The 26,133-nt window shown below is 41.3% G+C and overlaps 1 protein-coding gene across 1 annotated transcript; it reads left to right on the top strand.

The window, feature by feature from the left end:
• Positions 1-919: 919 nt before the first annotated feature.
• On the top strand, positions 920-10,895 carry LOC134623053 (inner centromere protein B-like). The gene is made up of 12 exons (XM_065469807.1): positions 920-982; positions 1,823-1,929; positions 2,007-2,108; positions 2,195-2,312; positions 2,422-2,561; positions 3,668-3,767; positions 5,865-5,914; positions 6,228-6,300; positions 8,608-8,706; positions 9,206-9,268; positions 9,363-9,519; positions 10,723-10,895. The coding sequence occupies exons 1-12, from the start codon at positions 920-922 to the stop codon at positions 10,893-10,895; spliced, it is 1,245 nt and encodes a 414-aa protein (XP_065325879.1).
• The last annotated feature ends 15,238 nt before the right edge of the window (positions 10,896-26,133 follow it).

Genomic DNA, 26,133 nt, shown 5'->3' with positions numbered 1-26,133 from the left:
CCAGCAGCACTGGACAGTCCAAACGCACCACTCGCAGAAACAAACAGACAAAGCCTGAGGTGGTAGATGATGAGAGCCAGCCACCTCATGACAGCGATAAAGCTGAAGAAGTGCAAAACAAAATGCCAATGCTGGAGGAGGTGGTGGAGGTGAATGATGCTAAAGTCAAACCAGATGACACAGTTGGCAACGCCACACCTCCCGAGTCTCTTAAGATTCCCTTACCTGAAGCCGTTGTCAGCATCTCTCATGCAGGCCGCTTGTCTGCTGAGCTTGCAAAAGAGCCTGAGCCCTCTCCTGGCCGTACAGCTGCTAAGATTGCAATAGCTGAATCTGCTCAAACCTCAAGGCGCCGCTCTGTGCGGTGCTCCTTGAAGCTACATTACTCTCTGGCTGGCCTGCGGCGCAGTGTGACTCAGCAATCTCTCCGCCGTGCCTCGCGCCGCTCCATGCTCAAGAGGAAAGCTACTCGTGTGGGTAACTCCACATGTAGCACCAAAGTTGGTGGTAAGAAAAGGACTAGTTTGCTTATAATTACTTAATTTCCCAATTATTAAAGGACTGTTTGAAATGTTTGACTTTTTATTGTTGTAGATGACTCTTGCGTGGAGGAGGAAATGGAGAAGGGAAACCAAGAAGTGTGAGTGTTATTTTACAAAAAGGATATGGGAATCGTAATGATATGGTTTTGTAACAGAGTTTTTAAGAAAAGTTCTGAACGGTCTCCTTGAATCTACTGATCCTTAAACGAATCCTTTACCCAAAGCCAATAAGCACAAAACCTAGGAGTGATGTTGGATTTAACTTTAGGGCTCATGCAGCTGAGGGTGGTAGACATCTCATTGTCAAGTTCTGTGATCAACAGATTCCTTCATGAATGTAAATACACAAAGTTAGTACAAGATGCAAACTACAAATTATGCTCAAGAACAGGAAGGCCACATTAGACTTTGCCAGAAATCCTCTAAATGAGCTGGCTCAGGTCTGGAAAGAAATTCTTTGTACAAATGAAAACAAGATAAACTTGTACCAGAATGATGAGAAGTAGAAAGTATGGAGAAAGGGAGAAAACCAAACTGAAGTATACCGCATTATCTGTCAGACATGTTGGAGGTAGTGTTATCTCATGGGCCTAATGTCTGCCAGTGGAACCAGGTCATTTGTTGATGTGTTTATTGATGAAGTAGCAGGATGAACTGTGACGTGTACAGGGCTGTAGTCTGTACTCAGACTCATCCTAATGCTGCAAAACTAAAAGCGAAAACTAAAAAGCTGTAATTCCCGAGCAGTTAAAGTAACATTTTTGTTAAACCTCCTGCATTCAAGCTGAAAGTCTGCACTTCAATCACATCTTATTGTTTTTAAAAATCCACTGTGGTTGTGTACAGAGCCAGAACAACAAGAAGTGCCATTTTCCAAATACTCATGGATCTAACTGTATTACTTTAAAAATATTCTTAAAGTGTGACCTTTTCTGTCTCTGAGGCACTCTAAGAAACCGATGCACACTTACATCTAGCAGACTTGACTACTCTAAGGCTCTGTCTGGTCTACATGAAAACTCTGCTGCTTGACGTCTTATTAGAACCAGAATAAAAAAAACACATTTAACCCATTTTTTTGTTTGTTTGTTTTAAGGTCAAGTCGCAGCACTAAGCGTAAAGCACCTGATACTATAGATGAACATCCAACAAAGAGGTGCTCTCCTCCCAAGAAAAGTCAACGTGTAAGAAGCTGTTAATGTGGTTGATGGACATTGTCATATTTTAAGTGGATTTCTTAAGATTTCTTAATTTGTAACCTCTTTGTTCTATATTCTCAGACAAAAAAGGGCAACAAACTTGAAGCACTTAAAAAGAAGCAGGAGCAAGAGGAGGAAAGGATGAGGAAAATGGAAGAGGAGAAGAAGAGGAAACAGGAACTTAAAAGGTTAACCATGCACATATTTCAGAATCAAAGACACAACTTCAATTTCTCTTTTAATTAACTTTAACATTGTCTTCTAGGAAGAGGGATGAGAGGTTAAGAAGAGTCTTTGAGGCCAAAGGAAAAGAGGAGCAGAGGGAGGAAGAGAAGAAGAAAAAGACTGATGAGAAAAATGATAAGGTATGCAACAGCTCTGTTGGGCCTGAATCTGTATATTCAGCTTTAAAAGAAACCAACTCACGTTTGCTCGGTCTCGGCCATTCTACACATTCATGCAGCGCATGGCGGAGGAGAAGGCCAAGAAGAAAGCGGCCCTGAAGCGTCAACAGGAGCTAGAACAGAAGAGGAAAATGGAAGAGGAGGCCAGAAAGAAGAAAATTCAGCAGGTTATTTGCTTTTTGTGGAGTATTGGCACTACAGCTCTTGTGCAGAGGGTTAAAGGTACTATATTTTCTTATACTGCATGCATGTTTGTTTTGTTTTTTTTTAAATCAGGAGGAAGAAAAGCGGCAGCAAGAGTTGCTGGCCAAGAAGAAGGCTGAGGAAGAGGCTCGTAAAGCACTCAAGCGGAAGAGGGAGCAGGAACACGAGAGGGAAAGGGGGCTGGAGAGGAAACGGCAAGCTGCTGCTGAAAGGTCATATGATGATTTCAGTACTTCTCACAGTATACAGGAATACACAGGAATAATATGTGGTCCTGATTAAACAAGATCATATATTAGTACTGTCATGTTTTGATTGGCATTTCTAAGAATGCACTAACTATAATGTTTTGGTTTTTTTTTCCTCTAAAACTGTAGTTACATTGAAAATGTAAATGGTAAATGGCCTGCATTTGTATAGCGCTTTACTTAGTCCCTAAGGACCCCAAAGCGCTTTACACTACATTCAGTCATTCACCCATTAACACACATTCACACACTGGTGATGGCAAGCTACACAGCTGCCCTGGGGTGCACTGACAGAGGCAAGGCTGCCGGACACTGGCGCCACCGGGCCCTCTGACCACCACCAGTAGGCAAACATGGGGTTAGTATCTTGCCCAAGGATATTTGGCATGCAGCCAGGAGGATCGATCCCAGCAGCCTGGGATCAAACCACCGACCTTCTGATTGGTGGCTGACCTGCTCTGCCACCTGAGCTACAGCCCCAATAACCCCAAAAGAGAGAAAGGACCGGGGTCTTTTCTCTTTCTTGGCTCTGCAACCAGTCTGCTCCATGTTAAAAATGACCCCACTGCCAATTTAAGGCCACCTGTTACTTGGGTTTATCAGATAAAATATATCCACAGTTGCTAACATTAACAGTAACTGTTACAAATGTAGCACCAGATGTTTAGCTTAAAAGGCTATTGTTAACTGTAGTGCTAAGAGCTGTGGTTGTTCTGATATGATCCTGCTGCACTGGAAACTTTTTCCTCTGCTAAGTAGGACTTGCACAATGTGCATTTCAAATGATTAATAGATTTCTCACTTTCCAAACATCCACAAATTTTCCTTTATTGCTCTCTGTCCCTCACAGATGGAAACGGTTAACAGCAAACTGTGATCAGTGATATGAGGAGTAGTGTAGTACTAGTGTATATACAAAACACCATACCTAACATACCTAAAGTGTGTCAATTATCTGAATTAACAAACAAAAAAGATTTGTTAAAGCCTGTAAGAAAAGGATGCGAGTTCACTCCAGGTTTTGTTTTTGGATTTTGTTTTTAAAATTGATGTGATGTTTGTGTTTGCAGAGAGCGAGTGGAAAAAGAAAAAGCTCTCGCTCTGCAGCGTGAAGTGGAGAGAGCAGCGAGAGAGAAAGAGATGAGGGAACTCGAGGAAAAAGGAAAACTGGTAAGAAACGGAATTGTCTAACAAAACTTGATGTTTGAGCACTCACAATATTTATTCTTTTTGTTGTTGTTGGTTTTTTGTTTTTAGTGCATTTCTCTTATTAGGAGTGTGTTGGGCTTGATATTTAAAAAAACAAAAAATGGAACTTGATTCAGATGATTAGGAAACATGGGTGTGAATACCCTGAAATTAAAGATGTGAGTCTGTGTGGCGATGATGATGATTATTCAATAAAAGGACTAGATGTTATGATAATGCATATTATAAGCCTACTGTAGCTTGACTGTGTTGCAGTGAATTTAAAGCTGCATTCAGTCACTTTTAATCTGACTAATGTGGAAGGTCCTTTCATCTATGGGTATCCCTTAAACATAAATCTTGTATGTATTTGAGAAACTTATGGGAGATTAAAATGTGGGGGGGGCAAAAAACCACACTTCATAAATGTTGTGCATCATATTTTTGGTCTGGTATGAATTATGCGGTCCTTATTTGGATGTGCTTTCTCCTCTCCTCAGTTCAGCACTAGTATAGTGGTAAGTTGTCAAGAGATTTATTCTAAAGACACTTCTTCAGCTGAGAGTCTGATAGTAGAAACGCGCACACACTGCAGTTTTTTTTTTTTTTTTTTTTTTTTTTGTTGTTGTTGTTTTTTTTAACTTGCAAGCAAGGGCAGCCACAGAGCACTCGCACGAGAGTGAGGGCTCAGGGACTCGCACTCTGCCACTGCCCTGGTCTTTATTTATATACAAGGGTAATACAATAATGAATACCTCTGTTCATAGACAGAGGAATGTTATTGCGTGTGTGCGTGTGAGATTCTGAAGGACGCGGCCCCTCTTCTTGTTAGGGACCGAAGATAAGAGTGTTCAGCTCTCCTCTTCCTGGTAGGGAGTGAAACTGCTTGTTCAGCTCTTATTATCACTGTGGGAACAAACTTATAAAAGAGAACAGAACAAGTCTTGTAGTGAACAACTGTCTAAGTCATCAAAAGGTCATCATGCAGTATTCTATCATATGCAAACTTATATCATTAAAAGCTTATACTGACTACTAAGTACAGTTCTCCATTGACATAAGTGTAATGTCAAACACTGAAGCACTTTATGTTTGTGGGCATTTGCTGGTGTTTAATATTCCCATTGTGCGACTTGATTAAACTTGTACTCATTTAGCACTTTCCCCATCCAAGCCTCTTTCCCACTGGCATGACATTTGGGTGTTTAAATAAAAAGTCAAGTACTGAATGTAAAGGTGGACTCTGCGCTGCACTTTTTATGGGCATGAGATCGACCTGCATGTAAACAACCTGAAGCTTATCAAATGCATTTGTTTCACAGTGGCCGTGTGTGGAAGGGGCTGCTCTGTAAACATTTTATCAACCTGATCTCACGGGTCACTAATGGTCTTTGTCGTGTTGTAATCTAACAGAAATCCACCCACTTTGGATAATCTCAGTGTTGACTTTGAGACATTATTTCATCATAAAATAGAAATCCATCTTAACCCAAGCTTTTTATTTATTTTCCTTTGAATGTGATTGACCTGTTTGTGGATTAAGCTAAAACTGGGGAAGTATATCGCACTGGGGGTGAAGTTCTCTTTATGGGAGCTCGATTGAGTCTAACAATAACCTGTAATCTTATTCAGCTACTTTTGGGATTTGTACAGTGCCGTGTTTGTGCACTTGGTGGTTTTTCCTCATGGCTTTACTTCTTTTTGTGTTGAACTTGGATCATAGGCAATTTCCATTTACCCAGGCAGGTCCACAACACTCAAGGCTAATGCATAGTTTCCTTATTTTAATCTGCACATTTGATTTGACTGAACCTTTTAAGGACCATGAAACTGGCATTTTGGATGGATTTTTGCTTTCTTTTTGTAGGGGGCTTCCCCCCCCCTTAATTATTATTATTTTTTTTTAAATTTTATGATTGTTTGCCACCTTTTCACCTTACAGCATCTTGATCATATTTCTTTGTGACAGGATGTTTTTATTTGAAAATCTATTTAATTTGTAACCTCTTTGTTCTATATTCTCAGACAAAAAAGGGCAACAAACTTGAAGCACTTAAAAAGAAGCAGGAGCAAGAGGAGGAAAGGATGAGGAAAATGGAAGAGGAGAAGAAGAGGAAACAGGAGGAACTTAAAAGGTTAACCATGCACATATTTCAGAATCAAAGACACAACTTCAATTTCTCTTTTAATTAACTTTAACATTGTCTTCTAGGAAGAGGGATGAGAGGTTAAGAGCCTTTGAGGCCAAAGGAAAAGAGGAGCAGAGGGAGGAAGAGAAGAAGAAAAAGATTGATGAGAAAAATGATAAGGTATGCAACAGCTCTGTTGGGCCTGAATCTGTATATTCAGCTTTAAAAGAAACCAACTCACGTTTGCTCGGTCTCGGCCATTCTACACATTCATGCAGCGCATGGCGAAGGAGAAGGCCAAGAAGAAAGCGGCCCTGAAGCGTCAACAGGAGCTAGAACAGAAGAGGAAAATGGAAGAGGAGGCCAGAAAGAAGAAGATTCAGCAGGTTATTTGCTTTTTGTGGAGTATTGGCACTACAGCTCTTGTGCAGAGGGTTAAAGGCACTATACAGGTCCTTCTCAAAAAATTAGCATATTGTGATAAAGTTCATTATTTCCTGTAATGTACATATATTTTAGATCCATTACACACAACTGAAGTAGTTCAAGCCTTTCATTGTTTTAATATTGATGATTTTGGCACACATAACTCATGAAAACCCAAAATTCCTGTCTCAAAAAACTAGCATATTTCATCCGACCAATAAAAGAAAAGTGTTTTTAATACAAAAAAGTCAACCTTCATATAATTATGTTCAGTTATGCACTCAATACTTGGTCGGGAATCCTTTTGCAGAAATGACTGCTTCAATGCAGCGTGGCATGGAGGCAATCAGCCTGTGGCACTGCTGAGGTGTTATGGAGGCCCAGGATGCTTCGATAGCGGCCTTAAGCTCATCCAGAGTGTTGGATCTTGCGTGTCTCAACTTTCTCTTCACAATATCCCACAGATTCTCTATGGGGTTCAGGTCAGGAGAGTTGGCAGGCCAATTGAGCACAGTAATACCATGGTCAGTAAACCATTTACCAGTGGTTTTGGCACTGTGAGCAGGTGCCAGGTCGTGCTGAAAAATGAAATCTTCATCTCCATAAAGCTTTTCAGCAGATGGAAGCATGAAGTGCTCCAAAATCTCCTGATAGCTAGCTGCATTGACCCTGCCCTTGATAAAACACAGTGGACCAACACCGGCAGCTGACATAACACCCCAGACCATCACTGACTGTGGGTACTTGACACTGGACTTCAGGCATTTTGGCATTTCCCTCTCCCCAGTCTTCCTCCAGACTCTGGCACCTTGATTTCCGAATGACATGCAAAAGTTGCTTTTATCCTAAAAAAGTACTTTGGACCACTGAGCAACAGTCCAGTGCTGCTTCTCTGTAGCCCAGGTCAGGCACTTCTGCTGCTGTTTCTGGTTCAAAAGTGGCTTGACCTGGGGAATGCGGCACCTGTAGCCCATTTCCTGCACACGCCGGTACACAGTGGCTCTGGATGTTTCTACTCCAGACTCAGTCCACTTCTTCCGCAGGTCCCCCAAGGTCTGGAATCGGTTCTACTCCACAATCTTCCTCAGGGTCCGGTCACCTCTTCTCATTGTGCAGCGTTTTCTGCCACACTTTTTCCTTCCCACAGACTTCCCACTGAGGTGCCTTGATACAGCACTCTGGGAACAGCCTATGCGTTCAGAAATTTCTTTCTGTGTCTTACCCTCTTGCTTGAGGGTGTCAATGATGGCCTTCTGGACAGCAGTCAGGTCGGCAGTCTTACCCATGATTGTGGTTTTCGAGTAATGAACCAGGCTGGGAGTTTTTAAAAGCCTCAGGAATCTTTTGCAGGTGTTTAGAGTTAATTCGTTGATTCAGATGGTTAGGTTAATAGCTCGTTTAGAGAACCTTTTCATGATATGCTAATTTTAGGTTTTCATGAATTATGTATGCCAAAATCATCAATATTAAAACAATGAAAGGCTTGAACTACTTCAGTTGTGTGTAATGAATCTAAAATATATGTACATTACAGGAAATAATGAACTTTATTACAATATGCTAATTTTTTCAGAAGGACCTGTATTTTCTTATGTTTGATGAAGGACTTGATCAGCGTAACAAATCTTTCAAGCACCATTTTAATTGGCCCAAACTATGAGGGATTGGTCCTAATAGAACCTATCCCTATGTGGTGTGTTGTTTTTGTTTTTTTGCTTGGGTTTTTTTTTTTTTTTCTCTCTGTGGTGTATGTACCAATATGTGGTATTGCTGGGTGCTTTCCCAGCAAAGCGATGCAGCATCACAATTCACTTGTCAGTGGTTTCAGTATTTCAGCTCATTTTTGTATGTGGCAGAGAAAATTACTTGAGGTATTTTCAATGTAGCAGAGCAAAGGAAATCAGATGTACTTGAATGTTTAGTCCTAAAGTACCGAACAGTGAAAGTGCACACACATAATTAGTGTGGCAGAAACATGCAAGTCTGTGGCTTTCTTGTATTTGATGTCATGGTCAGTGAGGTATGTAAAGACTGCAGCAGGTTCTCCACTGTCTATGCTAGAGCTTCTCGTTCACGGTGTTTGATGGGGATCCACTTCAGCAGATGTTAATTAGCAGAATTCTTTCAGAAAATGACTAGGAAAGTTTTCTCTCATCTTTCCGCATAAAAACTCAACACGTGGTAATCTCATTAACTTAATGTATGAGGACGTCTGTCAGCAGCTGTTGTGACTGCAGCTGCTCAACTGTTGGTTCTTCTTCCACTAGGAGGAGCAGCAAAGGCTGGCAGCAAAAGAGAAAGCTGCTAAAGAGCTGGAAGCTGCTAAGCAGAGGGACGCTGCTGCTCAAGAGGCTGCTAAAACACAGGTACAGCAAAAACTTCAGTTCATCGAGACAGCTTAACATTGGTACAAACTGGGGAGCAAACCCAAACTACAGAAACATTTGCTGTGTTTCTGTGTTCTGTTATTTGAGATCGCATGGTCAACAAAAATATTTCAAATGAAACCGCTTTTAAGGTTTTGTTTTTTTTGTTTTTTTGTTGTTGTTTTTTTTCCCCTAAACCTTATTACATTTCTTTCTCCCTCTCCCCATGCAATGCAGACTGCTGCTAACCTAAATGTGACTGTGGATATTGAGGTAATAACTATAGATATTATACTTTTTACATTAGATTATGTACATTATACCAAGTCTTTTCACCTTTAGCCTTAAGCATGTGAAAACGATTACATGAAAGCTGTGTGTGTTTCCATGACAAAGGTAATAGATTGGCATTTAATTCAGTTTCTCAGTAGCAAATATTTATAATAAATGTTTCAAAGGGTCTTAACGTGTAATTTCCCAATTTTCTTGAACTGTTCAGCCCTCAGTAATGAGCACGCCTGTAGGAAAAGGTTGTGATCTCAACGTGACTGTGGATATTGAGGTATGTGATTATTTTTATTTATTTTTAACACATGTACATTTATTCTAAACAAAGATTAAATAGAGACTTTTTTCCCCTTCTTCTCTTTCTGCAGCACTCCTCACCACAGTTACATGCCATCACGCCAAGGGGTGCAGATAAACCTTTGATTTTGTCCAAAAATCCAGAAGACTATGGGATGGACCAAAACAGTGATGACTCTACTGATGACGAGTCTGCACCAAGGAAGCCTATTCCATCCTGGGCAGAAGGTATTTAATGATCTCTAGACTCTTCAGTATACCTGAAGTGCTTTTGTGTTACTCGTTAATCCAGCTCAGTTATAATTGATTGTCTTAAATTGTTACGGTGGGTTCATACCAAGCTCAGTCAAGTTTCACCTTGTGTTACTCGTCTGAATTCAGTCGTGTTGGAAACCTGCCCTGAAACAAGTTACAGGAACGCATTTTCAAAATTCACCATGGAGTCCTACTACTGCTACTACACAGCTCCAGTCAAAGAAATATTGTAACCTCCATGAACTCGAACTCTCCTCTATCTGGGTCGCCAAGCCTGAATTTGTGTTTGCCTCAGAAAGACGGAGAGAAATTTTTCACCATGTCTGGCCTTTGGGTTTGTTTTTTATTTTCCCCCCTAAGTTTAGGCTGAAACTCTCAGCCTAAATTTAGGGAATTGCTGGTGTACAGAAATGGCCCAGCACCATGATGGTTTTTTTTTTTAAGACCCTGCTTGGAAAATCTGAGACAAGTTGAGGTGCCCGAGATTCACAGAATTTACAGAAAGGCACTATTTTGTGATGTATATCGTTATTGGGATATGAGATTTTGGTCATACCTGCACATGTGCACTGTGAACATTTACAGTGGTTAAGATTGCATAGTTTGGCTACCAGAGGGCACTCTGTAACTTCCAAGTTTTCATGTGTTCTGCACCCAGAACAGCCAGCTGGTCCAAGCATTTCATTCCCAGTTGGGCAGAGCACAAACAAATAAATACTAACCACAAAAACAAACCCATATTTGTTGGGGTCTGTGAGCAAACACTTGGCACCAGTGGAGAGGAAGAAGTCTCTTCAATAGGAAGTACCACGTTCAGGGAGAGGCAGCAATCTGCTGAGATCTGTTGGACAACTGATCACTTGATCATAAATATAATTTCATTTCCTGACTGAACTTGAAATGTAATGGCTCCCTTGATATTATCGCACTTTAACTCGGGATGAAGAATCCTAGGTATGACACTACAGAAAACTTGAACCATGATAAGATATTTCAGACATTTGTATCACAGTTCTGGTCTATGTCACAATTTTACACCCCTACCAAACTGAGCTAAACCCACATGTGTGTTTGTGGATATTGCATGCTATTTAAAGCTCCTAAACAGACCTGTTTGTGTTCTCTCTCGCTCTCTCTTTTTTGTGGGTTTTTTTTTTTTTTTTTTTTTTTTTCCAGGTCCCAATCTGGAGCAGATAATAAATAAGCAATACTATAACCCTCCTGATTTGGACTCTTTCTTTGGACCAATCGAGCCACCACGACTGGAAAACATCTTTTACAAGAGCAATCCCGGATATTTTAAACGTACCAGCTCTGCGCTGTGGGACTCGCCTCCAGCTGCAGAGTAACATGTATATGTTACTCTGCAGCTGGTGTATAAACTGCTGTATAAAGTTAAAATTCTGAAAATCTGTTTAAAATAAAGTCTTTTGTTTTGTATGTTTGTTTCACATCTTTATGTCTCAGTAGGTTTTATATCTGTGGTTTCTGTTTAGCTTTTACGGTGTGTTCACACCGAACGCGATAGACGTGAGCAATGTTCCCTCTAATTTTTAATGTGTGTGAGCGAACACACAAACTCCCTGAGCGGCCCCTTGGACCACTGAGCAACATCAGACGTGTGCACTGTGGTCACGCCAGCATCGAATCCATCCAAGTTACATGGTTTATAAAAATAATCAAATTACAGCATTTACATTTATGTTAGACTACTTTTAATTAACTCCTTTAGCCCACTTACAATGAAAATGTAAAAAATCTAGTCATTGAACTGTGTAGTATGTTAACACTATTGGAAGTAAAAATAACTTGAACTCCAATTTTGAAAACACAATGCAGTATATAATGACCAATGTTGAGCAATTAATTATATAGTTACTACTTCAAAAAAGTAACTCAGTTTGGCAAACAAAGTTTTTTTTTTTTTTTTTTTTTTTGCAGCTATTTATTTTTTTTAAAATGCAGCCAATGCGTTTTTAAACAAACATTTCAAGCTATTTACAGAACAATCAGCTGTTCTGCATTAAATTTGATGCCACACAAATTATTTGTGCCACTCCAAAAAATAATTTCTGTCCACTATGAGATAAAGGAGAACAACAGCCTGATACCTGCAGGCCTGACAACAGATGTATCACTCCTGTAACACCAGTAACATTCAGCAGTCACCTCATTGTTCTGACACACAAAACTATTGACGACACTATACACTAACTACACAAGATTTGTGCTAAACGTCGCAAATCTCTCACATCTCAAAACACCACCGTCACTCCTAAAACTTCCCCCTTCCTAAACAACTAAATGCCATGTTGCCATGTCATTTTTTTGATTGGTTGACTTGGTACTTTTTTCCACCAATAAGAAAGGGTGGGGGAGTTTTTTTTGGTTTTGTTTTTTAAAATGCCGTTTTCCACGTTTCTTCCTGCAGTAAATATAAACAACGATAGTATTCAGGAAGAAAACCAAACATTGCATATATTTTTATCATAACTCTGGTTTTACGTGGCCTATCAACACAATTTAAAAACTGGTATAAAGTCCACACTTTTTCCGTCAATTGTTCCGTCTGTCCTGCTCACATCTCCAATGTTTGTACACGTCATTAACGTGGCTTCACTCCACATCAGCCACGCCGCTTTGCTAGCTAAAACACCGGTGTTGGCACATAAGGACGCTGTCATAGCCTGTCAACCACGTTGATTAGCTGCGTATATACGAATGTGAATCGCATCATTGGCTGGACTATGGGATAAGGTGGCATCGTTCTAATCTCATACAGGAGCAGCCAGTCACTTACTGACTAACACTGCAAAACACAATTGTTGAAGTTTAATTTTAATTTCAATTCAGGTTAGAATTTTTTTTTTTTTTTTTTTTTTTTGCGCAACGCAGATTTTCTGTGCGCAGAGACCGTGCCAGCAGTGCGCAATTGCGCACGTGCGCAGCTTAGAGGGAACATTGGACGTGAGCGAAAATGCCACTGACGCAGCAGAGTGAAGCTGACCCCCCACCCACTTGAAATGAAAGGCAAATAGGCGGAGCGGTTAGTGCTATGTTTGTGCAGATTTGTGCAGGTAAAATTAGCGTTTGTGCTGCTACGGTTTTTGAGATGTTTAACTTTATTTTATAGGTCATTCAAAGGTCACCATCCCCCCAGACTGCTCCAAAACAAACCAAAATGGTCTACTTTTTTAGTGCTACGTTTGTGCTGATTTGTGCTGGTGGCAGTGAGTTTCAGCAGCTGTGGAGTTTTTCACTTTTATAGAAGACTGTCCACTTTTCTTAGGCTCGCTGCATATGAACTTTTATTAGTTTACACTTTAGTAACACAATTTATTCAGCGGAAAGGTCGAATAAATTGTAAGGTAAGTTATGTTTTATTATAAAGACAACAGGAAAGGGTTCTGTTAACAGTTTGTTTTTTATTAAATATCTGCATCGACTATTCACAGAATGTACAAGGCTTTTAAAAGTGATTTAATGTTTCTTAGCTTCAAATCTGTTTACTGTAATTTTCAAGTTGGTTGCCCATCTTTCCTAATTTTCAATTTTTATGGAAAGGACTCACTTAGCTGGCTTCATTTTAACAAATACTTTTCCGTTATAAAGCTTTGATGATTCATTTTCTTATAAAATCTAAAAATAAACATTTTTATTTACATTTCCATAGCTTACACGATACAACAACTCATTTTCTAGATATTTATAAGCTTGTTTTTTTTTTTTTTTTTTTTTTTTTAGGCTCCAGACAGGTTTTGTAGCAGCAGGGCAAAAAGGGGCCCTTTGAACTGAAAAGGATGCTGACCCCTAACTTAAGCCACGATGTCAACACAAAACAAATACAGAAAAATTATTGACAGAAAAATGGAACGGTTACTTTCAAGGCTACAGGTGAAGGTGAATGGGTGTGTAAAAGCAAATATGCATCAGACTGACAAAGAAAAGAGTGTTAAAAGATTTTTAATTTAGAACTTTAACTTTATATGCAAAACTGAACTTACTGATAACACACACTAGCCATATTGAACACATGTAACTGTAATGAACCAAATAAAACAGAAAAATGCAGGCAGCACTCATTATACTGTGTATAACACAGCATGGGGTTGTATTTTTTTCTTTTCAGATACTCCTGTCACTTCATTTCCCAGGTCATCATAGAACTCCCACACACATGGAGCTCTCCTGCAGTATGCAGTGTAAAGCCCCAAACCATCAGTGGTCATCTTTCCATGGAAAGCAATTAATGCCCTCAAAGTGAACGACTTTCCTTGGAGAACCAGGTTGGAGGGAAATTCATTCAGTGGAAATTCTGTTTGGTTTGCAAGGTCAGTATCAATCCACACGATATCTCCCATGTTGTAGCTGTGAGTAACTGTCCCTGCACAGAGCTCATTTCCTGTGGTGCTGTCTTCTGTTTGGACTTCTGATGGACACAGAGATGGATTGGAGAGTGGCCTGAGGCAGGTAGACTCAAGTAGGCCAAGTCCTGCTTCCACAGCAGTGCCAAGATGAGCCATAGCAGACTCATTGAGGACAGAGATGGCAGGAGAAACAAATGGCACTTCCCTTGCCATTCCTTTGCTGAGGTAGCAGTGCTGTGAAGAGCAGTGTTTGGTAAAATAAACACTTGAGATGTTCTTCATTGTCTTAGCAATTACAGCGGAGATATTGCACTGAGCATTGATCTGGATCGCAGCAGACCTAAACGAGACAGCTTCAAACATTACACTAAGCAGCTCTGCTCTCCTCCTGTAGGTTTGTTGGGTCACACCATCTGTGGCAATGGCTTTCACCAGCTGCAGGACTGGGTTTTCACTGTCCTTCAGAACAGCAATTTGAAATGTGGAGTTGTCACAGAAGGCACAACATAAGCACTGAAAAAATGCATCAAATGCACAGGTACTGAGCACAGAGATTGTTGATTCCCCTAGTCTAATAGGCTGATGAAGGTTTCCATTTTTTAATAATCCCACCTTCACTCTTTTTGCCCCAAAAGGTTCATCTGCATGGAGCCATTCGGTACATGGAGAGAGGTAGGAAGTCCTCTTCCTTTTTTTGGGTGGAACAGCTAGGCCCCTCCAGTTCTCAACTGCATCTTCATCAGCCGGAAGAATGTTTGTGGCAGCATCGGATCCCACAAACGGGTAAGCATCCATTTTTGTTTTGTCTTCTGCACTATGAGTCGTCATGGATCCAGAATTGGCATCTGTGACTTTCACTTTTCTTTTGCAGAACAAATCCGCATATTTCCCTCGATGAAGGAAAGATGACAAGCAATGAAGCGATCAACTCGAACAGGCAAGTTTTCATGTTTGAAAAGGCCATGTTTTATCTTTTTGAACTCAGCTTCAACAGTGGCTGAACTTGCTGTGATGCTGGTGTTTTGGAAGAGAGGGACCATTATTCCTGTCCAGAGTGGCAAGTAACTTGCCAGTCTTATTATATGAGGAATAATCTCAGGGAGAAAGTGAATATTATCTCTGTCCCTGTTTGCTGCAGCAAGTGACCTGCTCTCCTCACATATTTCTGTTACCCACTGTTGTAGGTCAGTCTGGATCTCATCCACTGAATCCACTCTCTCACTTTCCTCGGTCTGTTCACCTGGAGTGATGATGGAGTCTTGAGCAATTTGGGCTTTCAGGTATTTCTTGCACCTTTCTGAAGGAAGGGGGGCTCCAGAACTGTCATCACCTTCTGCCTCAATGAGGGCCACAACAGTGATACCACGTAGGAGCTGTTTTGCATGGTCCAAGCATTGTGACTAAAGAAGATTTGCTAATGACCTGACAAAGAAATCTTTAACACGATGTGTTTTCTTCTTCAGGCAGTCCCACTGGCATATCATCTTGATGCAGTCCGCAACATCAACCCTGATAAAACAGGGGGGGGAGTTTGGCAGACTGGGTTCCAAGAAGGACATGAAAGTATTCATTAAGGTAGGACTTCAGATCAGGATGAGGAGTGAAAGCCTTGACCAGAGCTCCCAGAATTGCCAGAGAAAAGTCACTCACAGCTTCCTTTGGCACAGGTGCACCTGCACGAATCCATTCTGTCAACCAGTTTGTGATGGCATTAACATCATGTTTCTCTGACAGCATTTGCACCACTGGGACACTGGGGCAATTGTTTTCTGTCAGAATACCTTGATAAAGGAAGATATGGCCAGATTTGGTCTCAGCAGTTTTTTCACAACTGAACCGGTTGCATCAAAACACACAGATGCATGTTTACAAGACATTGTCAAAAAAATCTCCCCCAACTGAGTTTGACTCCAGTAGTGACAGAAAAACCTGTCCAGGCCAATATCTCGGATGTTACCACTGTGAGGAACACTATATTTTAACAATTGCAGAGATGCAGTGGGGTCCTTATCTCCTAATTCCAAGTCTTTTCTCTCTTGTTTGGCTTTTCGCAGAGTGGCCAAATTTAGAAGGTGGCTTGGCTCAGGATCTCCAACATCCATCAGATCTGCTGCCTTCGCTGACCTCCATACAGCCGGTTCATTTGCCCTCACACAGCTCTTTAGCGATCTGTTCACGCAGGTTTCCAGACATGAACCGCTTGGAGTAGCCAGTGTGCAGGGAGAGATCTGTATTTCTCATGAAACACTGGAGCACCATTGGACTATTAATTGCTGGCTGTCTGTCACATGACACTCCTTACAGCCGCCTCTAATGTCCAGATAATAATTGTTGACAGTTGGATGGACCTTTGCTCTTCGGAACACAAGTGTACATGTATTTTTGATCTTCTTCCATATAAGATCGTTGATGATATGAGTGCAAGTGCCAGGCTTCAAAATTGTGTATTCCCCTTTTTGGGTAGGAGAAAACTTGTCATTGTATTCAACCTTTTCAGGAATAAATTTAACCCAGTCCTCAAAAGGGACTTCTAGTTCAAAAGTTTGACAGTTTTCTCGTCCAGGAGAAATGCAGTGTGAATCTAACTCTCCTTCACTATTACTTTCCTGATCACTGATTTCCAAAGCTGACCAGATGTTGTGTCTATTTAGCCTCACAAAAGTGTACAGGGCCTTTGACATCATGTCTTCTAGCTGCTGACTCAGCTCTTTCCAGACTGGTGCAGCTGGAGTGGCTGTTTTGCCATTTTGGACTATGGCCTCTTCTGAATTGCAAAGAATTGCAAAAATGGAAACCTTGTGTACAGATGGCTTTCGAGGCATCTAAATAAAAAAGAAACACACTATGATTATGATGGAGCAAAACATGATTTCTGACCTACAGCTAGCAGCAACCCCTCCCCCAAGTTCTCCACCAATCTACGCTTTCATATTTTGTGGAATTATTGCTTTTAAGATGGAGCTATTGAATTTGTGAGTTTTACTGAGTGTTTAACCCATTAACATGTACTGTACAGCACTTTAGTCCAGTGTACTAAATGTTTTTAAAGTGCTTTAGAAACTTTTGCCTTGGATTTGCAAATTTCCAATTGCTGTATTTTTGAAAATGTTTAACATTGAAAAGAAAATCCCTTTGATCCAGACAGCTATATCATGTATTAACTCAGTAACAAAAATCTCAGTATTTTAAATGTAAGCTTACCTTGTTCAGAAATCAGATGTAACACACTGTTCTTTTTTTTTCTGCCAGAAAATGTGTATTTGATGCAAAAGACTGCTAGCTTGTTTGTTTCTCAAAAAGTGTTCATGGGAGTGTAAAATGTTCAAATGTAGTTTTCAATAAAGTTTTTTTAATCCACTCTAAAAAAATAAATCCTCAAGCATTTGCATCGTGGTTTTATGAACGAAAGTGATTGAAGTAAAAAAGAAAAACTACACTCATTACAAATTTAGCTGATTAAATACAATAAGGTTTTTTTTAACAGAACTTTATTGAACAAGTGAACACACAAATCGAAAGGTCATTTGAAAAAGAAATTTTCATTAGTAATACCATAACAGAATATCTCATATCATAGCAGCACAAATGCTCATTGTACCTGCACAAATCAGCACAAACGTAGCACTAAAAAAGTAGACCATTTTGGTCTGTTTTGGAGCAGTCTGGGGGGATGGTGACCTGTGAATGACCTATAAAATAAAGTTTAATATCTCAGAAACTGTAGCAGCACAAACGCTAATTTTATCTGCACAAACGTAGCACTAACCGCTCCGCCTATTTGCCTTTACGTTTCAAGTGGGTGGGGGGTCAGCTTCACTCTGCTCCCAGACGCCCCTAATTTGAGGCGTGCACATTCGCACCTCGATGCATGTCCAACACAAATCAATCGCACTTCAAAATTGCCGTGTGAACGCGTGAACCAGGAATGTGGGAGGAAGTTGTGCCAGACAGTATCTTTGCAAGATGGCAGCTGTCGAGCTAGCATTTGAGGAGAGAGTCACCCTACTCTATTTACTGTGGAGAGCAGAGCAGCGGCGTAAAGGACGTCCTCGCCATACCTGGGTCCATCAGGTCCTGCAGAGGCAGTTTGGTGAGTCTCATCATTTGCTCCAGGAGCTGCGCCTGGATGACGGCCGCTTTCAGCAGTACCACCGTCTTTCCCTCGCTAAGTTTGAGGACCTGCTGTCCCGCGTCGGTCCAAGCATCGCCCGCCTAGACACCAACTACAGGCGCTCAATCCCACCTGCAGAGCGCCTGTCCATCTGCCTGAGGTTAGTAAAAGTGTTTAATAAGGTAGTCCTTTATTGATACTTGTGCTAATATATGCTAAACCATAGTTTATACACTGCTAACACGGATGTGGTATGCTATCAGTGAATGCTGTCTGTGTTTACTGATAGCAAACTGTGCTATGGAGACGGCTGTTTATAATATTTCTAGTGATACTCGAAAGGTCTCATCAAGTCCCGATTTAATTCGATTTATGCTGTTATCAGTGTTTGCAATGATAGCATGGCTGTGGTGTCATATCAATGTATGCTCTCGGTGCTGATATCAAACTGTGGTATGAGGACCACTGTGGGTTAATCTTTGTAGTGATACTCACTCCTTTTTTTTATTATTATTATTTAGACCTGGTTTAATTCTGGTATAGTTGAATATTTGTATATAATCCCTGCAGCTGTCAGACTCTATAACAGGGGTCACCAGCCTTTCTTAAAACTGAGAGCTAGATAAAATTGCGAACAGTTCATCTTTTGTTATATGATAATAACAATTCTATCTTGATAAGCTATGCCTTATCACAGCTTAATTTTTCAAAGAAGGCCTGGGTCGTGTAGCAGCCAACAACTCCTCCAGAGAGGCTGCCCTGGTAAGAAGTTCATGGCCCACTTCTCGGCGGTGGAGGGAGCAGTGTCTTGGCAGCCAAAAGAACAGTCCATTTGAAGTCCCAGTGACTTTCCCACAAGTCACTGGGAGAGCCACCCACAAACCTCTAAAGAGCGTTCCTGCCTTTTTAAAATTTTCTTAATAAATGGAGCTCTACTCCAAAATAAACTAACCTGTCTTTATTCTCTTAAATAACTGGTCTTCACTATGTTCCTATATATTAGTATATTTTTTCATTAGTATAATATGAAATAAATTCTACATGTGTCAAGTCGTGTGTCAATATTTGCTGTGTAGTAGAACTGAGACATTAGTCATTACAAAAATTTATTTCAAATAATATAAAAATTCTCAAACAGAAAAACATTAAACATAAATATATAAAATATAAGTATTTACAGGGAGACAGGAATAAAAAGGACCCAGCTTAAAGTGGAAGAACCTCAGGGAGGAGAAAAATAAGAACATTGTTTCTGCCCTGGAGAGCTGCTGCCTCATCAGAAAACTACTGATTGCTAGGCTCCAATGTTTCCAAATTTAACACAGCTGTGCTGTTTTCAAAAACTAATTTATAAATGTGAAATTTCACTAATACTCTGGTCTGAGGCGGAATGCTCTCCAGAGCAGGAACAAGGCTGAGGAGGAAATGCTCCGTTGGAGACTGGTGTGGCCTCTTCAGGGACACCAGGATGGCCAGCTCCACCGCCGATGGACCGTCCTGGGACCCGTCACTCGTCCGCCTCGGAGCTGTCCTCCTCTGTGGGCGTATAAAACACAGCACAAAACAACACAAAGAAATGAGAAGGCTGCTACTAGATTTTCATTCTCAACATTGAAAAAAAAAAACAGGATATAAAGAGATTGGTTGTAGACATTTAGTAAAGGTGATCACAAGTGAGTAAAAAGCTATCAGTGCTTGCTGTACATACCTGTGGGTGCAGCAGCAGGAGCTGAGGGACCAGGGACTGGGGAGCCAGGAGAAGCAACAGGGGATGCTCTGCTGCAGAATCAGTTGGTTCTATCAAGACAATATTAAATGTTAACAGGTTGGAAACAATAATCATAGAGAAAGTATATACAGTGGTCCCTCATTTATTGCAGCAGGGGTTCTCAGAATAACTAGCCCCTCGCCACGCACTTTATACACTTTTTTCCCCACACACATGAACATTAGTCACAGTTCTCACAAGTTGATTCTCAAAGTGCAAACCTTTGTAAATTGCAAAACGTAAAAGTATTATTATGCCACGTTTTGTCTTCGTCTGCGCACCACTTTTGTGCACCTTTTTCCCTCCTGGTGCAGGTGTCTATTTCCGAATGACGGTCATAGTTATGGGTGTTTTTGTGCAGTTTTTTCTATTGGACGTGACGGTTATTAAAACCAAACATGATAAATTTGGCAAGCGCAGGAGACACGACACGGAGGAGATTTGTCAATCAGGCTGCAGAATGTAATGCTGTGCGGTGCAATAAAAAAATCTGTGAAAAAGCGAGGCAGTGACGGATGAACAGTGGGACCACTGTGTGCTGTTTATTAATAAACAATAAAATATATTCCTATATGACAACATGCATAAAAGCAGAAAAGTATTTGTACATCAGTGGGAAAATAGCGGTGGCTTGCTAGCTTTTGTGCGGCTTCCCCGGGTCAGTCAAAAATTTCAAAAGAGAAATGAATGAGAAATGAATGAACTTACCAGGTTGCCCGATCTCTTCACATATCTTCCTCCAAGCTCGGTCCTTTTTATTCCTTCACAAAATGCAACACAAAAAACTGACGCACGTATTTTTATTCGAGCGTCGTGCTACTTTGACGCGACGCAAATCTGCTTATGAATTTTCGCGGGGCCCATCGCGCTTCTCCATTGACTTTACATGTACACCTGACACTCTGGTCGCGTCTATCGCGTTCAGTGTGAACACACCTGTAGCAGTTATCACCTTCTTCTAAGTCAGGAGTATAATGCAACCTAAAACTACATAACGATTTCACAATCTTTAATTAGAGGTATAACGTGGCATATGATAGTATAATAATCTCACAGTATTGAACAAAGCAGTTGACAGTTTATTCACACATTCAGAACAGAACACAAACAGTAACATGGAATATAAAGATTAAAGATTTTTCTTGAGTTCCTTAATTTTCCTTCTTCAGCTGGTCATTCTTTATGGTTTTCTCCAACAACTTGAAGGAAAAGATTAAATATCAGTATTTTACTCATTTTGCGTCAAACCGGGTTATTTAATTGAATGAACTAGTAATTACATGTATAGCTTAAATATGCTACGCAGCCTATAAAAAAACAGTATTAAGCAGCTATAACAGCTTTGCAGAGGAGGCAAAAATAAACTACCTCAGAGCCTCATATTGCATCCATAATATTACTCACTATGTAATGACATTTGGTCTTACCATATCACTGAGAAGTTTAATCTTAAGGTTCAACCTTTTGTTCTCCTCCTCCAGCTGGATATATTTTTTTTATAGTCCTCGGATTCTTCTAGCGACATTTTTTCAATAGATTCTGGTTTCACAAAGGAGAAAAACAGAGTTTATGCTGTGTTGGCCACATGGAGGCAGACGTTTATAATAACACACACACACACACACACACACACAGAGAACTGAAAGGTAATTATTCAGAAAACCCATTACCTGTAATCCACTCTCCCTCTTCAAATTTCAAGACCTGACCTCCAAGCTTCATCACAGGAGGTCCACACTCAACCAGCTCCCTTTGTTGAGTTGAACGATTGAACTAAAAAAACGATGAAAAGGTATTAACCCTCTGATGCATGAATTATGAAAGCCTCGGTCAAGATTTTTTTCTTTTTCTTTTATTCTTCTCAGGACGTGAAAAAAAATGTTCAACTCTTTTTTTCCCCAAAATGTTTTTTTTTAATAAAGTTATAAACTTGTCCACTCCAGTGGACTACATGCGCCCGAGCACTTAGCATGAAATACTGTGAATTTACTGTAAAAATGAATTACCTTGTGTTCTATTGTAAATATACAAACACTTGTTTGCTTGTATCCTTTGAAAAACATCTCAGCAATTTTTTGGAACTTTCAAATCATATAGCCCCAATGTTTGGGCGTAAATAACAAAACCAATCAACAGTCCTAGCTGTGAATCCTACACCTGAATATGGCAAACTATCTCCAACAAGAGAAACATTTTTGAGTCTACACAGTTCTATAACGATGCAGGACAGTATTACCAAGCCCTTATTAGCATGCTGGAAGAAAACACAAACCGACATCTTAGTCTCTGCATCTCCGAACACTTCGATGTTCATCACGCCTAGGCTGTGTGAAAGTTTGCAAAGCATCCAGGGCACAATGGCACACAGCATTGCATCCAGATGTATTTGGTCTTCCGTGTGCACGCAACATCATGGCATCTGTTTGCATTTTTCACCTCGGTCAGTTGGGGTCAGTGATATCCTGTGGCAAACCTGACCTCACGGGCTACTTTGGTGACTGCTCTCCACTTCACGGGTTGTGGGGTCCCACTGGGTCTTCCTCTTTTGCATTGCTGGAGGGTGCCACTATTTATTAGTGGACGAGCCACAGATGCTTTGAAGAGGAGGAGTCTCATCTTTTTCAAAGCAGACATCTGGTAGAAGCGCCAGGCATTTACAATGGTCACATCCAAAAAATGAAAAAACATTCGGATGTACCACCTCTTGTTTCGACGTCTGTGGGGGTACATTGCCAGACATTGGTCAACAAGATCAACCCCACCCATGTGTTGATTGTAAAGCGCCACAGAGAAGGGCTTTTGGATCATCATCATCTTTTTATCCTTCTTGACCCATCTGTTGGCAAATCTTCAGGGGATTGGCCAGCACAGGACGAGACCATGTGGATGACAGAACTGTCGAACCATATAGCCTGTCATATAGTCTGAGGTTCCTGCTCTCACCCATACCTTCACTCCCCAGGGTTTGGGCTTTTTTGGTATGTATTGCTTGATGGACAGTAGGCCTTTGAAAGGAATTATCTGCTCATCTACTGACTGAAATTCCTCAGGGTCTGCTGCTGCCTTGAATGTCTCCTGAAGAGCACATATGATTGGTCTTATTTTGCAGAACCTGTCTGTGTTTGCTGGCTGGTAAGTCAAGTTATCCACAAAGTGCAGGTATCTTGCTCATATCTGTTTACAGACATAGCATTTGCAATTATTCCAAGACGAAGACCGTCCACACTAGACCAGTACATTCATGCCCTAGGATACCGTATGTACCCCAGGTTGATCCCTAAAAAACCCTTAATCTCTTCTCCTGTTACTGACAGATTTTCTTTCCCTTTTTGTAGAGCATACAAGTTGGTGTTGTATGTTATATTATCAATTAGATCTGCTGGAAACAGATGTCTGAAGAAATCTATGGGATCCTTCCCTTCCACATTCAATTTCCACTCTCCTAGAAAAGGAGGTAAGTCTCCATCAAAATCATTGTCTTGGACTTTCCAAATATTTTTGAGGGCTTGAGTATGGTCAGGTGCCATATACCCATCTCCCACAGCTCCTTGATCATGCTGACCTTCCTCTTCATCCTGCCCCTCATCATTCTCACTTTCTGCATCCTGACTTGTCTGTGTCTTCATCATCCGTAGCTCCTATGTCTCTGTTCTGCTCTGGCAGCCACTCATCATCACTGGACTTATCACTGAACTCACCATCACTGCACTCATCAATGAAACCATCATCACTGGAGCTGGATGGAATTTCCTGGACTATTCTGTACACTGCCTTATTCTTTGCTGCATTTGAAGTCTACAAAATATGATAAAATAATTATTATAGTAACTCAAACTACAGCTGATCTGCACAAAAATATATATTTTAAATGAGTAGCTTATAAATGTAACAATTATATGCTTACTTATAACCAAAACAGTCCCAAGAAACAGTGAAGCAATTTATGACTTATGTTAAAAAAATATAGTGGGTAATGCATGATGTCCACTTCATTGGACACATGGTTAATCGTAGTTTTCTACATATTAGACATAACAATTTCTTATTCCAAACAGAGAATATCCTTCCCTAGATGTTACTGCATATCATCATATTTTTTTTTACCTGTTGGGCTCTTTTAGCATAGAAGAATTGACAGGATATGCCAGCAGTGGTCGGCAGGGGTGACAGTTTGTCTGCCATCTTTGATTCAGAGGAAATTTACTTGCAGTTGCACTAACTGAACACTGAATTGAATTAAGGACATCTCCAGGTTTCATCTTCATGTTTCCCTCTCACCAGATATACAAACCGATATCATGACCAGCAGCTTTTACAGCTGTGGCTCCAGCAAACATCAGCTGATACTAGAAATTAATATTAAATAAATTCTAACAACAGCTGATCAAGCTTAAACGTGCTGCTGTTGTTTGGTGCAACATCTGGCATGTCATATACTGGGTTGCCTGTGTTGAGCGGGTGGGCATTGCGGCTTTATGCCACCATGACATGCTTTGCGGCAGGGCTGTCTATGTGCAGTTCTACTCTTAGCTGCCGCACCCGTTGTTGTGCTGTTATAACCCATGCTGGATATACGTTCAATAAAGCAGCATCATAAGAAAGCTACGGAGTGGTCATTCTACATGGTGTCAGACGTGACCCGGACCATCGCCGGAATAACGCCATAAAGGAGAAAACAACAGAATGGCTAAGTTTAATCCCCCGACAAGCTTCCCCTTCGATAAGCCGATGGAATGGCCCGACTGGAAACAGCGTTTCGAGCGCTACAGGATCGCAACGAAACTCCACAAAGACGAAGGACAAGTACAGGTGAGCTGCCTAATCTACGCGATGTGCAATGAAGCGGAGAACATTTTCAAGTCATTCACCTTCGCCGCCGATGAAAGTCGTGACGACTTCGCCGTCGTAATGAGGTAATTCGACGAGTATTTTTCCCCGCAGAGGAACATTATACATGAGAGAGCATGTTTTCACCAGCGTGTCCAGCGGCCAGATGAAACGGCGGAGAGTTTTATCCGAGCCCTGTATGACCTCTCAAAGCACTGTGAGTTTGGTGCATGTAAAGAGGAAAATATCCGCGACCGTATTGTGGTCAGGATACGAGACAAGGACCTCTCCCGCAGGCTACAGCTGATGAAGGACCTCACGTTGGCGCAAACGACCCAGATCGTCAGACAGTCAGAGGAGGTTGCAGCGCAGGTCAGCTTGCAGGGAGATGCGGGAGGCTCAGTACAGGAGGTACGGGATAAACGGAAAAGCATGGACTGGAAATCACAACAACAACAGCGAGGCAGGCTACCCGTGGAAAAAAAATGGGCGGGGCGTGACAAGAAATGCGGTAAATGTGGGAAGACACAGCATGCCAGGGATGAAAGGTGCCCGGCAGCAAAATCTCTTTGCCATGGCTGCCGAAAAATGGGACACTAGGCCAGGGTGTGTCATAACACCAGATCAGTGAATGAGGTTACAGAGACAGAGAAAAGCGAGCAGGCCTCATACTTTCTAGGCTCAGTGTGTAATGCGAAAGGAAATAGCGAAGCATGGACTGTGCAGTTACTGCTAGACTCTGCCCCAATAGAAATTTAAGATTGACACAGGGGCAGATGTCACTATCATAAACGAAGACACGTTCCACACACTTGCTCATAAGAGAACACTAGAGCCTTCTAATCTCCCTCTAGATAGCCCCGGAGGAGAGCTGTTATGTCTCGGCTACTTCAAGGCCACAATAAGCTATAAAGGCAAAGACTACCTATCCAAGGTGTATGTGGTTTGTGGACGCAGAGTTAACAACCTTCTCAGCCGCTCCTTGTCAGTGCAGATGAACCTGGTGGGAAGAATTGATGAAGCAACGTTCACTGCCACCAGGAACCAACCACTTTACGGTGAACACGGAACACTAAAAACTGAGCCAGTCAAAATTCAGTTAAGGGACGATGCTGTGCCATACGCGGTGCATACGCGGTGCATACGGCACGCCGTGTCCTTTCCCCATGCTGCAGAAAGTGAAGGAGGAAGTACAAAGAATGGAGAACCATGGTGTCATTGAGAGGGTGACCCAACCTACCGAATGGTGTGCCCCAATGGTGCCTGTCTTGAAGAAGAACACAGCAAGGACCAGGATCTGCGTCGATCTGACAAAACTGAATAAGTCTGTCAAAAGAGAGCGCTATATCTTGCCTACCCCTGAGGAAACCATGTCCAGGTTGAGTGGGGCAACGGTCTACTCCTCGCTGGATGCAGCCAGTGGATTTTGGCAGATCCTGTTGCACCACGAGAGTTGCAAACTAACGACATTCATCACTCCATTTGGCAGGTATTGCTTTAAGAGGCTGCCCTTT

Source organism: Pelmatolapia mariae, unplaced genomic scaffold (assembly GCF_036321145.2).
Source record: "Pelmatolapia mariae isolate MD_Pm_ZW unplaced genomic scaffold, Pm_UMD_F_2 NODE_ptg000366l+_length_59327_cov_1, whole genome shotgun sequence".
NCBI classification, from domain to species: Eukaryota; Metazoa; Chordata; class Actinopteri; order Cichliformes; family Cichlidae; genus Pelmatolapia; species Pelmatolapia mariae.
Note: the sequence above shows the minus strand (reverse complement) of the source record. Positions and strands in the feature narration are given on the sequence as shown.

Excerpts from the sequence above, each read along its gene's own strand:
- LOC134623053 (XM_065469807.1), top strand. The coding sequence starts at position 920 with ATGCTCAAGAACAGGAAGGCCACATTAGACTTTGCCAGAAATCCTCTA. Across the intron at positions 983-1,822 it reads CTCTAAATGAGCTGGCTCAG|ACAAAAAAGGGCAACAAACT; the intron begins GTCTGGAAAGAA and ends CTATATTCTCAG. Across the intron at positions 9,269-9,362 it reads ACGTGACTGTGGATATTGAG|CACTCCTCACCACAGTTACA; the intron begins GTATGTGATTAT and ends CTCTTTCTGCAG.